General features: G+C 36.7%; 1 protein-coding gene across 2 annotated transcripts in view; it reads right to left on the bottom strand.

Moving 5' to 3' along the window:
* Window positions 1-17724, bottom strand: part of si:dkey-61l1.4 (collagen alpha-1(I) chain) — a 49709-nt gene that overhangs the window by 15141 nt on the left and 16844 nt on the right. The window contains exons 7-23 of one of the 2 annotated variants that reach the window (XM_058775779.1): window positions 7786-8403; window positions 6207-6251; window positions 6012-6131; window positions 3362-3400; window positions 3216-3269; window positions 2930-2983; window positions 2201-2308; window positions 1960-2013; window positions 1794-1847; window positions 1595-1639; window positions 1421-1474; window positions 1297-1341; window positions 981-1034; window positions 552-596; window positions 398-451; window positions 263-307; window positions 104-157 (exon numbers count right to left, since the gene is read on the bottom strand). In XM_058775779.1, the coding sequence (XP_058631762.1) occupies window positions 104-157; window positions 263-307; window positions 398-451; window positions 552-596; window positions 981-1034; window positions 1297-1341; window positions 1421-1474; window positions 1595-1639; window positions 1794-1847; window positions 1960-2013; window positions 2201-2308; window positions 2930-2983; window positions 3216-3269; window positions 3362-3400; window positions 6012-6131; window positions 6207-6251; window positions 7786-8403 (1542 nt within the window). The remainder of the gene's footprint in view (window positions 1-103; window positions 158-262; window positions 308-397; window positions 452-551; window positions 597-980; window positions 1035-1296; window positions 1342-1420; window positions 1475-1594; window positions 1640-1793; window positions 1848-1959; window positions 2014-2200; window positions 2309-2929; window positions 2984-3215; window positions 3270-3361; window positions 3401-6011; window positions 6132-6206; window positions 6252-7785; window positions 8404-17724) is intronic. The other variant, XM_058775780.1, reaches the window with a different exon arrangement.

Genomic DNA, 17724 nt, shown 5'->3' with positions numbered 1-17724 from the left:
ACAGCAGCAACTTGGTTGTTGAAAGTCTGCTATGTAAGATTATAAGGAATTGTATAAATGTTTTCCTCTAGATTACATTTAATATATTTACAAACAGACTCACCATGGGTCCTTCAATGCCTTGTAGCCCTCTGTTACCTGCTGGACCCTCTGGCCCCTGTCCACAAACAAAAAAAGACATCTAGGGCTTCCATTTTATAAACACATAACACATGTAATTGTACATACTCTATATGTACATAGAAAACATTTTAAAACTTACTATGTCACCTTTGAGACCCTGTGGACCAGCCTGACCTTGAAGACCCTGTAGAAAAAAACAAAGCTTACTCTCGATTGAATATCACAACAGACCCATGTTTGTATGTTCATTGCTAGCCTACATGATAAACTTTACCTGTGATCCTGGATCACCAGGTGGGCCTCTGTCTCCCTCGAACCCTCTAGGCCCCTAGGAGGAACAATCACGACAGGCTTTATAATATTTCAGCTTCTGAGCATTCTCTAAGAACAGACTTCATGAAGCAATGACACAAAACAATGTTGTATACCTGAGGGCCTTTCCGCCCCACAGGGCCAGCAGGTCCAGCATCCCCCTGTAACAGCAAAAGTGTTTTGGTTTATAACCAAGTCAAGTCTTTCTTTGATAATATACTCATCCTCTTGTCATTTCCTAACCCACATGACTTTCTTTCTTCTGTTAAACATAAGGGTAAATATTTCGAAACCATATATTAAAAAAATATATACGAAACCAAGATTGATTCCCATTGCCTTCCATTGTATGGGCAAGAAATACAGTAGAAATCAATGGGAACCCAAATGGTTTGGCTACAAACCATTTTATGTTCCACAGTAGAGAATCTTATGGGTTTGGAACAACATGAGGGTGTACAAGTGATCATTTTTATTTTTGGGTAGACTATCCCTTTAAGCAATGAAATTGCTTACTACAAATTCAGTAAGTGTCAATCACTTACTTCTGAGCCATTAACACCTTGTGCACCAACCAATCCTGTAGCACCTGGTGCTCCCTGGCAAGACACAAACACATAACTGAGCATTATTAAGCAGTATCCATAAATACCTGGATAAGGGTGATTTCTGTTAATAATAAATAATCACTGTCCCCAATTCATTTTTCCCAAAAACCAAGTTTATTTTTGGTTATAATGGAAATCCATTTTATAGTTAGATATAGTTAGTTAAACTTAGATGAAACATAGTTTGAAGAACTTCACAAGTTTTCACAAGTGTCACAAGCACTCTTAAAAAATAAGATTATTTATGACTCACCACTGTCCCTGGAGGACCACGTTTTCCATCATTTCCTGGATCCCCCTATGAAAACAAAATTCTTTATACTGTCAAGATGAATGTAAACATACACAAAAATAAATTGTCAATTAAATCAAATCACCTTAGGACCAGGTGGTCCAGGAATCCCTTGAACACCTTGTAAACCAACCGGTCCCTTAAAAGAAAGAAAAGAAAATGCATAATATTTACTACAATATACGAAAGGATACTAACACCAGTTACTAGTAATAATGTTTAAAACTAGCAGTTCAAGAATATGAAGTGATTTACTCACTGGAGGACCAGAAAAGCCAGTAAACCCAATTTCTCCTTTTGAGCCCTATTTAAAAAAATAAATAAATAAATTACAAGAGCCATTAACAATAATTACATTACAACTATAGAAAATAATAATTTTTTATGGTAGTGCCCCCTCCTGATTCACTATATAAACAGTACACACAAATTAAATGCACCATAAATACTTTCTTTACCTTCTGGCCAGTCTGTCCTTTGTCTCCTCTGAGGCCAGGAGCACCAGGAAAACCCTGCTCATGGAGGCAGAAAAACTGCTTTGTACTATATGAAGTATATTATAATCCTGTATGAGGCAGTTACAGTGTTGTGCATTTGAGAATATTACATAGCCTCATACTGTACCTCATCTCCTTTCTCACCAGGGGGCGCTGTGTCACCTTTGTAACCGCGAGGACCCTTGAGCCACAACCAGAAATATACAACATATTGTTTTCTGCAATTTAAGTTCATACTGTATGTTCCACAGAACACAGCTTTACCATAATCTATCCAAAAACATTACCATATTCACACTAGTGTCCCAACTTGAACTTTTACAACTACTACAAAGCTACTGCAGACATCCCATGCCCTTAAGTCTCACCTGTAGTCCAGGAACCCCTGGAGATCCTGTCACTCCATCTGGACCTTTCTTTCCATCTCTTCCTTGAGTCCCCGCTCTGCCTCGTACACCCTTTGGTCCAATGCCACCCTATTATAAAGTGTTCGCTCGTAACTAAATCCTGTAGGCACTTTGCATAAATCTGCACCAGTTTTTAAAGGTTTGGGGTCAGTAAGATTTTCTTTTGAAAGAAATTAAAACTTATTCATCAAAGATGCATTAAACTGATCAAAAGTAAATACTTTTACATTGTTACAATGCTGTCCCTATTAATTTTGTAAAAGAAAAAGGAAATGTATCGTGGTTTCCACAAAAATATTGTTATGAAAAATTGATAATTGTTATGAAAATTGATAATAAGAAATACTACTTGAGCACACATAGAATCGTTTAGATTTAGGGAGGATCATGTGACACTGAAGACTGGAGTAATGGATGCTGAAAACAGTTAATTTAAATAGCAATAGTATTTCATAATATTACTGAATTTTCTGCATTTTTCATCAAATAAATGCAGCTTTGTTTAGCATAAGGGACTTATTTCAAAAAATATTTAAAAAATCGTATTGAACCCAAACTTTTGAACAGTAGTGTACCTCATAGTAACATTTAAATGTTGTTGAAGATACCATTGAACTCTCATTATTATGAACATACACCCACATACATACCCAGACACACAAAAACAGAGATACTGTAATGAATAGGTACCATTTCGCCTCTTAGGCCTGGTGGTCCTGCCTGACCTGGGTCTCCAGGTAACCCCTTCAGGAATAAAACAATTAAGCACAGTGCTGTACATACCAAACCAAAGACACTCAAATCTAATCTGTCTGTAACCATTTCATCATTCATCATAAACCGCACTAGTCAAAAGATCCACAATGATGCTCTAGTATAGTTGGTCATTGTAAAATTCTTTCAAACTCTGCAACACAGCTTGTCTAACAATTCAGTCTGCATTAAAAGTGTTCTGTGTGTTTGAGTGTGTACTCACAGGTAAACCAGGTCTCCCCGTCTCACCCATTGATCCAGGGTGTCCAGTTTGTCTCTGCAGGACATTACAGGGAAAGGTTTAGTGAGAGACCACATGCATATGTTATGTTGACGTTTTGCTAATTTATTCTAATTTCAAATACTTACTGGCCATCTAGTTGCCAGCAACTGGTAATAAGATGTTCTCTACAAAATAAAATAAAACAAAAACATACAAAATTAGAAATATTTGTCTTCCCAACTAACTGAAAAAAGTTTTGTTGAAGTACAAAAATCACTCAAATTGAAACAAAAATAAATTCAAACTGAAATAGAAATAAAAATGACAAAAGCATATAACAAAGTTACTAGAACTAAAATTAAAATGAACAATGAAAACAGAAAAAATACCAAATACCAATACCAAAAATTGCTTATATTTATTTATTTAAAAGCATTTTTTAAATGTATTTATTTATTTTATTGTTTTATGACTGTTTGGTTTAGGCTGTCTCAATTGACTCATTTACTCCCACATGTCGCATTCACTATGTAACGAATATTAAATGAGCAAACAAACAAGTGGTTTCAGACCCAGCATATGCATGAATGCATAAATACAATTCAGACAGCATACGAGAGATGATTGGAAGCTCTGTACCTGACTGGTGTTAATAGGGGGAAAACTGCTCAACAACAAATCTAAACTCCTGTAACACTTAATGCCTGTATATTTCAATTCCTCTCTATAAGAAACACAAACTAAGGAGTGGTGAAAGGCATGTCTCCTGTTCAAATAGAGGAGAAGAACTGAGAGACAGTGTACGCTGTCTCTGCAGTGTGGCCTGGAAAAGCTGAGGCCTCGAACCCACATAGACACACAGTCTCTGTCACACTGATATTAAATCACCCAGTCCGCCTCCGCTTTATACAACATTTGTCTTGGCACATGCTCAATTTGGCAATAGGGCAGAGTTCGACTCACTGCTGGTCCAGTGAAGGTGAGTTTAAGAGAAGTTGGGGAATCGGACCTCCCAGTGCACTTGCCTTCCACATGTCCCACTAAAACAGAGGGATCTAAACATCTGTCAAAACCTCCTCACAACACTGCAACCATTATACAGAGTGCAACCTGGGTAAACAGCAAAGCACCATCAGCACAAACAATGTCTGTAAGGGTTCCGTTTACAGTATTTCAATGACAAATCATCCCTAATCACCACTGAATACACAGAGAATCAGTCCCATTCAGCCACATCCATCTAAACACGACATATGCTATGTGACAAATTATTTAAATCAGAGATGAAACAGATTGTTCCTAAGCCTTTTTATCATTGAGCATAGTAAAAAAAAAAAAAAAAGGAGAAAAAGGGGGAAAAAAATTTAAATGTCATTTACTTAATAAAAATGACATCATATAGTGAAGCCTTGCATAGAAAATTGGGATAATCATTTTTGTCAAAAATATGTACAATTGACTTCATTTTCCTTAATAATAGCCAAATCATAAATTACACCATATGAAATCTGACTTTCCATATTGAAGCACTTAACTTCCACAATGAACTGGGCTAAAATAAAATTCACATACAGTAATAACTTTTCATATAAATAATCAAATCAAATCTAATCAAATTATCCCTCAAGTGAAGGTACTTCAAACTGTGAAACCTGAAACTTGTGGGGCAGCACGGAAAACATGTAAAAAAAAAAAAAAAATTAAAACCCTAATACAAATCACAAAAACACAATCTTTGAATGTACATACAGTACTGTAAAAATCTCACTCTTTAAGAAAGGTACAACTCCCTCAACCACCACCCATGGCTCAATATACACACATGACTCCTCTTTGGAGGACTACACTCATCCATCATGTTTGAGGATTCTGCCAAACGATGATGAAAAAACAACATTTAGATATTCTCCACGCACACACACACAAAACATTAAATAATGCCAAGTTGCAGCTGCACAATCATAATAAGCAGATATTCACAACCATTCTGAGTTCTGAGAATCTACAGGGAGGTCAAACCTGAGGTTTTACAATTATACTTAAATATATGCTCAAAAATAGAGAGTCACAAATAGAGAGAATACAAGGTCTGGCAGGAACATAGAAAGACTGTCATTCAGAAGTTTGAGAGACACAGGGCGGTGGCTCACTGCTATATATTCATGTTTGGTAGGGATGGGCAGGATGATTGACTACTTTATCTAGATTCATCTAATTTATGCCAATTTAGCTCATTTAAACTGTGGCACATGATTTTTGTGGCTAGTTAGATTACAAATAGTGAAGCCTGGCGTGACCATATGTGCCTTTTTACAGGACTCGTCCTGGCCAAGACTTCTAAATTGCCTAAAATATCCAGGTTTTGGCTGTTTGCGCTTCACAGACCGATCAATGTATGACATGCGCGAAAGTAATAGAGAGCAGACGGCTCCTTGTGCTTTCGTATTGCTCTCACGGTACTTTGATGTCATACAACAATCGGTCTGCACAGCGTTGCTTCAAGTCAAATGAACGAATGAACACTCTTAATATGTACGCTTATTTGCATTGCTTTGACTGCTCGCAGTAGATCCCAACTTTGACGATTGGTAGATTATGTACAATGCCTGCACGTTATTGGTCAAACTACTTTTCGATCATTACCTCCAGCAAGTATGAAAACAGGAAAACTAAGCCAAAACTGGGATATTTTAGGCAATACAGAAATCCTGGCCAGGACATGTCCCGTAAAAATGCCACGTATGGCACGATTCACCAGAGAAACAATCCTCCAGAATATGGCGTATTAAGGCCTACCTTAAATGCTGCCCAATCCTCCTCTGTGTTCCTCCAAAGGTAGAGGACTGGGAGTCCTGGTGGACCTGGAGGTCCTGGTATGCCTCTTGGCCCATCTTCTCCGTGGTCTCCTTGAGAACCCTGGGACGATATACAGGTACAAATCAGTGTGGTGCCATCATCACCGAATACTGTAATGAAATGTAAATTCCTTACCTTATCACCCTTGTATCCAATATAGCCCCTTTTCCCTGCGCACCCCTGTGCAAACAACAAAAGCAATCTTAAACCGAGGGCCCTGCATATGAAGTATCTTTATGGGACTTGGGCATTTATAAAAAGCATTTAACCACAGCAAAGTGCAAAGTTACTGTCATCAGCCATCATACTTAGTTTATAGAGGATTGGTTTCCATGTTCAAATATTAGCATGGAAATCATGACACAGTAGAAGACTTTGAATCTTGAGTCAATTAATATTTATAGGTCTACGCCCTTTTTAATCTTATGCATGTTACGTAAAGTGACACTCTTAGACATGCCAATTTGTAGAGTGCTGCCAAACCTCTAACCTTCTGCAAAGTGCACATTTAGCACTACAGCCTTATATTTGGGTTTCATAGTGGAAGGCTATCATTCAGAAAAGGGCAGATGTAGTAATGTTTGGTTATAGATGTAAAGCATATTCAAAAGGAATGCTCGTCTAAACTCCATTAAAAGATGAAAAGATTACATAACAATCAGCTTTCAAAATGACGTATTTCCAATGACCAAAATAAGTTTGAATACACAGTGAGATTAAGAATTAGTTCTCCGACTAGAAATTTAATGTGACTTGAGTTCAGTATTCTGTTTCTAGCTCAAACAAAAAACACTGCCTGTTTTGCAAACTGAAAACTGGGCAAGTTTTCAGTTCCAGCAGACAGGAGGAGAGGGGAAAACAGCTACTGTAAATCACAAAAGACATTACATATTTTTAATTTACACTAACATTATAGTAACTACTTATTTTAGCTGCAATTTTTTTTCTTAAGACTGAAAAGCTGAAGTTTTCCATCCTGGAATACTTGATTCTGATTGGTCAAATCGCAGCATTTAGTGGCTAGATATTTCCTACAAAATATTCCATTGGTGAAGGGCGAATCCTTTCCCCACACAAATTTTGTATATGGTTCAAGTTTTTCATGCAAATTTGCCATGTTGACCAACGGAATGAACCTTGGTTTGAAAGTGACTTCTATGTGAGCAGAGCTTTGTGCATCACTAAACTATTGACAGTGGGCCATTTTTTGATGACGAAATTTCACTAATGTGACTGTGCCTTCAGTCTGCTTCCAACCGAAAATGATGCTACTTTCACATCTATTGTTTCATACAAATGCAACAGTGTCCCAGTCATCATAGTGCAAATGACATCAGAGGGCTTCAGCACTGATTTTAGGTTACTGTAATTTTGTTGCAATGTTCGTCTTATTGCTTGGCCAATAGTTTTGTACATTCAAATGGACTATTTTTTACATTAACTCATTTAATTCATTCAAATGTACTTATTTCTATACATCACCCCTCTGAAAAGAGATTCACCACTATAATTAACTGAATTTTATGTTTGCTATGGCATGTATAGAAATGATACTATGCATATAAACTTCTACTTTTCCAAGTTTTTGGATTCAAATTCCAATTTGGCACGTTACAGGAAGAAAATCACAGAAGAGCACATGATTTCATCAAGATTTAGTAGAATATCATGGAATAGCATGTGATTTCATCAGGATTAAATTGTGGTAACTCACTACTCTCCCTGGTGGTCCAACAGGTCCTGGAGGTCCACTGAGGAGCCGGTATCTCCTTCCATCCATGCCTAATATAACGTCACCATGTTTAAATGCAACTCCTTTCTTGCTTGAGTGCTTGTAGTCAGCTTGTCCTTTGCCTACAAGCGATTCATATCCTTTTTTTGAGTGAACACTGACCAAAGGCTTTTTAACTACTTCGAAGCTCTTTGACGGAAGTAATAAACCTTCTTCGGTCAGCTGGTTTAACTCAGGATGGACTGTAGGCCTGACCAGATCCTTTTGACCAGCTGATGTCTTTACATGCAAAATAGAATCCAGGTCAGCAATGTCCCCAGAGGGCTTCAAAGGGAGCCGCTCAAGACGGCTTCCACCCAAATCCGCTTTCAGTTTTTGAGAGGTGAAGTTCTCCTCCAATGATTTGAAGGAGGTGGACTGGATCTTTTTGTCACTGGTGTCCTTATACCCGCTATGTGTGCTGATGGCGGGAGACGTGAGAAGGTCAGACTCATCCACCACTACAAAGCCACGAACCGAATGCTTTGAAGTTCTGTTCGGATAAGACGACATGTCCCATTCACTACGAAGATCTTCATTCTTAGAAGAGACACTGGAGTTCTGGAAGAGAACGAAAATAAGAGATAGACTGTGAGGAAATTTTCACATGGCAAACAAGATACATTAACAAAATGCTAAGGGGATAATCCATTAAATATTTCAGAGCAAAAACATGCTGTACTCATTAATCATCTGTAATCCAGTTTAACAGGGTATAATGTTGCACTGAGGGTATTTAAATCATTTTATTGTTATCCATTTCAGCACAAACTGTTTGCACCCTATTCCCTAAAGTCAGTGCTGCTTAGCTGGTGCATATTGTCTACATTTTTATCGATCGTGGCAGCAGTTATTCATCTAATTATGGAGAAAAGCAACCAATACATCCAGATAGGATGGAGTTGAGCACCCTTTTTGCATTTTCAGTTTAAACCAAAAAAAAGGGCCAGATGATCACCAAATCAGGTACCATAAAAATGAAGTGCATATTGCACAAAGCAGAAAAAAAACTATCAATTGCGATAAGGCAATGGCCTACACGTGATTCTGAGCTCAGAGACCCAGAGGCTCCATCCTACTGTCCTCCTCTCTTTCTCTAACAATAAGCTACAGAGAAAGAGCAGTCAGGCACTTAACACTGTAAGGCGGCTGCCTCAGATGAGAGGGACACTTGATCCTCTCAAGGGTGACACAGCTCCCCAAATAATTGTTTTACCCTCCTCAGTGCTACAGGTTACATCTTTGGCTGGAACTGTACCGAACACTGGAACAACTCCTGTGAGAGAAGCTGGAGCAGAACCAGATGCTACAAGACACAATTACACTTTGTTCAGAAGATCAGCCAGTGGGATGTTTGAGAGGAAGTGAGTAGATGCTCTGCATTTTCCATGTTAAAGTTTTCAATTGCTATAGTTTCAACAATAAACACCAAAAATGCTACTCCATTTTACTTATACTCTATTGTTCAAAAGTTTGGGTTCAGAAATTAATTCAGTTTCAAAAAAGTTGATAAAAAGACTGAATCCAATATTTGGTGATAATAAAGGGTAACAAGATTTATAAGCTATTTTTATAGGCCAGTCATTTTTGTGAGTTTGTGCCATTTTCTACAAGCTATAACCATTTCAAAACAAACTTCCTGATTAAACATTTAAGCTCACTAGTGTGATAAACAGTGCATTTTTCATACTTTATTTAAAATTGACAAAATTATCCACAAATTAGTGCATAAGCTCGGATCAAAGAGGCCGAAGATCAATCAGTTCCATAAAGAAATAGAAAAACCTACCCTAATTGAAAGAAAACATTGAATTGAATTGACAAAAAGATTGAATCCAACATTTGGTGATATAGTTTAACAATTTATAAGATATTTTTGTAGGCCGGTCATTTTTGACCAGGAACACCACAAGTGTAACAAGGTGGGGGAAAAGTACAAAAACAATCCAAAAAATTTTGGGAAGTAGTTATACCCTGTGTCAGCAGGTAGCAGATTTTTGTCCAATGTGATAACATTAACTACCATTTTCAGGAAAAAGCCTCTTTGGATCAAAATGACCCGTTCCTGGTCGTCAAACTGCAATAAAATACACCTTTAAGCAGGTGAGAACAACAACATCTGTGTGAACCCCAGGGAAACTAATGTAACTTCATACATCTACTGAAATGTCCCAGGGACAAGTTGTTGAACAGTCACAAAAATTACTCTGAAAAGTGAAGCTAGTTCTGGGAAAAGCTTCAGTATTGTTTGCAGATGTCACTTGTTTTTAAAATTCGTCATGCAATTAATTTAAAACATTTACAAGTATGACTTATGAGTCCAAAAGTGTCCATACACTTTCTGGGGTCATTGGCCATCTGTGGTCATTTGTGGTTTACCATCATTTATTTATATTCTATCTAACAATGACACTTCTGGTTAGATGCAGTTTCATTGGCTTTGTACAGTACTTGACAGTGATGATAAATCTGAATCAAACTGAAAGTCTATAATGCTAAAGATCTAAAACTGAAAGCGACTGAGACATCAATATCAGATAAAGCATCTGCCAGTGAGAAGGTCATAAATACTAACTCAGTTTGGAGGTTTACAGATATAAAGCAATGTTTCACAGACACTGGAAAATGATGAAGCACAATGTCAGAGTTTGGAACTCAAGGCCGCAGGGCAAAATATTATCAGTGTTCATCACAGCTGACCAAACAGTGAATAATGAAGAGACACGCCATAAATCATGGTTAAGACACAGGTATGAGGGAAATCCTTGCAGGTCATTTGTTGAGGAACCCAGCAGGGCAAATCTGACACTCCCATCAAGAAAGTAACCTGGAACATTTTTGTGGATCATCAGAAATGAAATCAGGGTGCAATTGGTAAAGAAGAAGAAAACTTGGCTACCAATAACCTCTGCTCCTCAGATCAATCAGATTATCTAGACCAAAACATTCACTTAACATGTTGTTGACCTTCAATTTTATTGCTGTCTTACGATCTCCATAACCTCCAGCTCATTTACCCTTTTAGTTTATCCTTGTTCAGAAAGTGAACATGTTCATGGGAAGGTCTCCAATACTTATTTATGAACTATTAAAGATCTCTAAACTCACCTTTCTGAAAGTTTAGACATGTCAGCTTATACAAGAGCTGCCTAAACTCAATACAATGTGATATTCTACATGTGCACTTTTTGCCTTTAGAATACATAAGCAGATAATTCGATACAACCAGATCATAAAACAACTTTTAATATATATTAAAAAAATCATTTTCATGTTGTTTTACACGATTCTTGCGCTAAACATCCAAGCAAAATCTGACCTTCTAATAACGAATAATAACTGAAGCGCAGTTAAATGGAAAAACATGAATTTGTTTCCTACCATGGCTTTCCATTTGCCCTCCACATGCATTCCAAGCAGGAGTAGATCTAGTACAAGGTAGCATCCCATACAGACACAGCACACCATGATTGCTGGAGATACACACTGCACCACAGTCTCTGTATCCCTGCTAAAGATCCCAGACAGTGCAAGCTTTCTCCAAGTGCCCTCCCAGAGAGAGAACCTCCCAGACACAGGAGCTGTGCCCAGGCTTCACACACTCAAGCCAACTAAGCCTTCAGGCAGCCATTAAGGTGAACAGCACCCAAATAAAATGCGCAACATCCACTTGTCCTATTTGTGTCCCATTTGAATTATGTCTGCAGAACAAAATGGGATATTAGGTCATCTTGAGGGTGAAAGAGGATATACACCACTGTTCAAAAGTCAGTTGTCAGTAAGATTTTTTTATATTTATTTAACTTATTTATTCGTTATGAAACAAATCCCTTATTTTCACCAATGCTGCATTTATTTGATCAAAAATACACTAAAAAAAATTGAATAATGTGAAATATGATTACAATTTCACATTGACACCAAAATCCAAGATGGCAGCATGCTTGTAGTCTGGGCTACGTCATCTCGTTTCGTCTCTGTCCTCGTCTCTATGCTCCTTTTTATACTAACAATGCTGAAGGTTGAGTGATTGCAGCTACGATATCTATCCATTGATGAGAAATGTTGGAAACTCAGACTCTACTTTACTCTGTCAACAATCGGCTCTCTGCTACAGCTGGGAGTTTCCCTCTCCAAATGCCAGCCTCGAAGTAGGACTTCATTAATTCATTCATGAGAAAGCCTGGAAACTCCGACTCTACTTCGTCTTGTCAATAACTGGCTTCACACTTTATATCTGCTCGCCTGCCTGGAGTGCTACATCTGGGAGCTTCCCTGTTTAAACACCAGCCAAAATCTCCTTTCCCCATTTCCCATTCCCTTTGCCCAAACACAATTCCCATATTGTCGAATAGGTTTATGGATAAAATATCCAGCCGACTATAGCGTCGATTGTTTTGGATTTACCGTGGACGGTCTTCCAATAGTCTGTTTGCCATGGCTGCATTACAGGTAATATGGTTACTTTGTCTTTGTCTTTTAGATTTAAAGACTTGTTATACAGACGATAATGCACCTAACGCACCAAAGTCGTTGTTTGTCGCTTCATACGCGCCGTCAAAATGTACATTGCACACATACACCCCTACACAGGAGTTTTGCAAACTGTCTCTATATGGACTTAAAGTTGATCTCTCTTTAGTTTGCTTGTTTTTGGTTAAAGAAAAATGTTGTCATCTAAATGTGAAGTCATTTGACTCGTTGAAATGTTTGTCTGAGGATGAAACATCGAAACATGTGTAGCAACGTCGTCTCATATTACTGATGTTACTTATGGCAGGAAATGTTCAATCAAACCCAGGTCCTGAACCTGAATGTTTGTATGTTCCCTTGGAGTTCAAGTTGACCTGATTTGAAAGTTGTTCATTTGAATGTCCATAGTTTGATGCCTAAAATTGATTTTATTAGAATATGGGCAGTGTCTACGAAGGCAGATATTATTGCCATATCAGAGACGTGGTTGAAGAAAACCCTCTCAGATAATGATATTGCCATTGATGGTTACAATATATTTCGTGTAGATAGAAAGAGCAAAGGAGGGGGTGTCGTTATATATGTAAATTGTAGACTAAATGCCATTTTGATAAAGTCTATGACGGTTCCTAAGTGCCTTGAAATGTTGGCTATTGATTTAAAATTAGGAAATACTAGACTAACTGTTGCCTGCTGCTATAGACCCCCTTCAACTAACAAGGAAGCTTTATCTATACTTTCAACTGCACTTGCAGATATTGTGCATCAGAAAGAAATTATTCTCCTTGGCGATTTGAACTGGAATTGGTTGACAGATGTTTCAAGGGACTTTAAAGATTATTGTGATTCTGTAAATTTAACTTGAGCAATAAATGCACCCACTCGTCCAAACGCAAAGGACTCAAAAAAGTCCACATTAATAGATTTGATCTTAACTAATAACCCAGATAAATGCACACAAATAGGTATTTTCTTAAATGATATAAATGACCATTGTGTTATTGGTATGATTAGAAATTGCAAACTTAAAAAGACAGTGCCACAAATTGTGGAGAAAAGGTATTTCAAATCATTTGATCAGCAAGCTTTTATCCATGATATTTTTCATTTTGATTGGAAAAAGGTCTGTTTAATTCCTGATGTTGAATTGGCGTGGTCATATTTTAAGGATTCATTCATGGGTATTTTAAATAAACATGCACCCCTGAGAAAGTTCAAAGTAAAGGGTAGGAATAATCCCTGGTTTTCTGATGCATTATCCACTCTCTTGCATAAACGGGATTTGGCCTGCGCAAAGGCAAGGAAATCTGGGCAAGATGATGATATAAATAATGATATAAAGAAATAAATGTACCACACAAATACGTAAAGCTAAGTCACAGTTCTACCTTGATGAGACAAAGAGAAATTAAAAAACCCAGCTAAATTTTGGAGAATTATCAATTCAATGAAAACAGTACAAAATTCTTCATTTTCAGCTCTTCCTAAACTTGTAAATGTTAATAATGTGCAAATTACTGATAAAAAAGATCTAGTTGATTTTTTTTAATAATCACTTTGCCTCTGACGGACTCCTTTTTAGGTCAGAGCTAGAACATCTTTCATCTCCAGGGTTATTTCTCCCCAATGCTTGGGGATCGAACCTCTTTACTTTTGAGCCAATCTCAAGGGAGAAGGTCTTATTCGCGTTGGGAAATATAAATTGTAAAAAGTCAGCTGAGCCTGATGGGCTTGACCCTTTCCTTTTGAAACTTGTGGCTAACATCGTTGTTGAACCAATAACTTGTATTTTTAATTTATCTTTGGAACAAAATATTATACCCCGATCTTGGAAGACAGCGTATGTAACACCGCTTTTTAAAAATGGGGACCCAACTATTATGGACAATTATCATCCTATCTCAAAACTCTCAGTATTAGCTAAATGAGTCTTTGGTTAGTGATCAGTTAAAGGACTTCGTAAACAGTAAATAATATACTTATTCCTTTTCAATCAGGTTTCTGGAAAGGGCATAGCACCATCACAGCGGCCACTAAGGTAGTTGATGATATTGTTAGTGCTATTGACTGTAAAGAATCCTGTGCAGCATTATTTGTTGATCTTTTGAAAGCCTTTGATACGGTTGATCACACCATTTTGTTAAAATGTCTGTCTAAAATTGGGAATGTCTGTTGATGCTATTGAATTGTTTAAGAATTATCTGTCTAGTAGATATCAGTGTGTCACTTGTGAAGGCATTATGTCAGGGGAGGCAGAACTAATAGCTGGAGTCCCTCAAGGTTCCATATTAGGGCCTCTGTTGTTTACAATCTACATAAATGATATTTGTACAAATATAGATGCAGCTGTACACCTCTATGCGGATGATACTATCATATACAGTACTGCTAGATCTCCATATGAGGCATTGAAGAAATTGCAGGATGCTTTCATAACTCTACAAAAAAATCTATTTAAATTCAAATTGGTACTAAATTCTAAAAAGACTAAATTTATGTTATTTACTCACTCTAGTAAGGTACAGGATTTGCCTCAAATTGTTACTCTATATGACCAGGAAACTGAAAGAGTGTCATGTTATAATTACTTGGGTTTTTTATTAGATGAAAAGCTCTCATTTAAACCCCATGTAGATAACTTGGTAAAAAATATGAGAGTTAGAAAAGAAAGAAGTTTTAAAATGGGTTTTTAGTAAAAACAGTATTAAATCACATAAACTGTCTTGTGTTGATGACTAAACATGTCATCTGTTTTTTTTGTTTTTTTTTAATTAAGTTTTTATTACAGAAATAAGGCTTGTTTTAATTTAAAAGTAAGAAAGGAACTTGTTGCTGCTACCTTTTTGTCTGTTGTAGACTATGGAGATATTCTTTATATGCATGCAGCAAAGTCTGTATTACACTCACTGGATTCGGTTTACCATTCTGCCCTATGTTTTGTCATTAAGGCTGAGTTTTCTACACATCACTGTAGTTTATACAGTTTATCAGGTTGGCCTCCACTCTCAATTCGTAGACAGCATCACTGGCTTATCTTTATTTATAAGGAAGTGATAGGATTATTGCCCTCTTATTTATCAGTCTTCTCTTTTGTAGAAAACAATAGGTACAATCTTGGGTCTAAAAATAGCTTTTTTTTTTTACTATACCTATTGTAAAAGCTGAATTTGGTAAAATTGCTTTCCGTTACAATGCCCCTTCAACTTGGAATACTCTGCAGAAACAGCTGAAGTTAAGCACTTTTATTACACAATGATTTTAAATCATATATCACAGAAACCTTCAGCTATAAGTGTGACTGTATATAGGTTACTGTTTTGTTTTTGTTTTTTGCCTGTGGCTTTTTATACTGCTTGTTGTATGATGTCTTGGTTATTATGTTATATTTTGTTTGTTGTTATGTCATTATGTAATGAGGTATGTTTTGTTTGTTGTTGATGAGGTTTCTTTTTCCCTATTTTATTTTATTTTATTTACATTTTAAGTGTTGCCTTTCTTGGCCAGGGACCATTTGAAAAAGAGACTATAGTCTCAATATCCCCCCCCGTTTAAATAACTTAAACAGTTATTTTTTTATTTAAATAACTGTTAAAAATATATTTTTTTAAAATATATTTTTAAAAACAGGCATACTCAAGTCATCTGTCACATGCAACATTACAAATGTCTGCATCCTCGCTAAATAAAAGTATAATTTTTTTTTATTTTTATAATTCTCATGTACTTTGTAATCTTGGCTTCAATTTAGAAAATGGGTTGATAACCAATGTCTGTTAAGTTGGGAGCGCTTAAAGCTGCTGAAAGTGTCATCATTTACTCACCAACATGTCTTTCCTTAAGACATGCTTTCTTCTGTGGAACACAAAAGGAAATATCTAGCAGAATGTTCATGTTGCTGTTTTCCATACAACAAAAGACAATGGTGAGATAAGGTACAAAAATTGTCCAAAAAAATAAAAAAAAATCCAATAAAGCACCATAAAAGTGCTCCATATAACCCATGCACTATATTCCTTCTGTGACTAATAAAAAGCTAAAACATCCTCCGCCGCAGCTCTCAAATCTCATTTGGCCAGTTCTGAATACGAAACTTGGTTATGAGACACATGAACCAATGACGTTTGCCGTTACTGAAGTCAAACCTTTGACATGCTATATTATCCGTGATAATGTGAATATGAGTGGCATTTGAAAGCTACAGTGGTGAAGATTGCCAATGGATAAATTTCTGTTTTTCCACAAACATAGTGACTGATTTCAAAAGACTTGGAATGTAGTACATGAGTCATATGGGCTGCTTTCATGAGTTTAATAGCTAGATAGATAAGAGAGACAAAGAGGACACATGCTTGGAAACTTCATATCAGACAACGTCAGTTTTAGAACCAAATTAGAAGCTACTTTAGATTTTACATAAACAAAGGTTTTCTCCATCACTGCTGAACCATGACAAATAGAAAACACATTCAGACAGCTAAAGCCTGCTGAGACTGACACACACGCACACAAAAGCAGCAGAGAAGAGACAGATTTATGAAAGCACGGGTGAACCATCAATTAGAAATGACAATTTGTTCCAGAAATAAACTTGATGAGGTTGGTTTAATTCAAAGCAAGTTTTTAAGCAGACCTCCAGCTCTCAGAATCAAAGCAGTGGGATGCTGCGTGACCATGAGGTCATTAAAACAGAGAGGATTAGTGGTAATGGCTGCTATAGTAACAGAGGTAACTCAAGAAGATCAATCACAGATGAAGGCTCTCTTGCCTGACTTTCCTGTGGGACCCTGACTCTGAGGTTTTCACAATTTCACTGGTGGTGGGTGTTGGAAACCATGATTCCACATAGCCTAATTAATCAAGCAGCAGAAACCACAAGGAATGATGGGAGATGGTCTTTTCATCTGACATATTCAGTGTGCACGCATCTACCATGGGGTTCATAAGTCTGAGACCAAAGGGAAAAATCTTTTTAGCATTTATTTCTCATCAAATCTTTTATTACAAATTGCATTATTTAAACTGTTCATTATTTGAGCAAAAGTTCCACATTATTTTTTAATGTATCGGTTATAGATATTAGGAATGTATTTAAAAGAACAACAACAAAATCTAAATCGTACAACTTACTGTAGATTTTCGTCTTAAAATATATTAAGGATCCCATAATTTAATGTGGACTTTGAGATGTTTATGAAACCATTAGAATATCCTAGGCTGAATATTGAATAAAACTTCACACTTTACCAAAGTTTATATCTACTTTATGACTTATTTTAGCTTCAGAAGGGTGCACTAAATTACAGTGCAAAGATCATAATTACATGTCTAACCTTTATGAGGCCAGAATAAATGGATGACAGACAAACATTTCCAAGAATATTTCCATGCTGTGCTGGCGGACATGTGCAG

Source organism: Onychostoma macrolepis, chromosome 05 (genome assembly GCF_012432095.1).
Source record: "Onychostoma macrolepis isolate SWU-2019 chromosome 05, ASM1243209v1, whole genome shotgun sequence".
Classification (NCBI taxonomy): Eukaryota; Metazoa; Chordata; class Actinopteri; order Cypriniformes; family Cyprinidae; genus Onychostoma; species Onychostoma macrolepis.
Note: the sequence above shows the minus strand (reverse complement) of the source record. Positions and strands in the feature narration are given on the sequence as shown.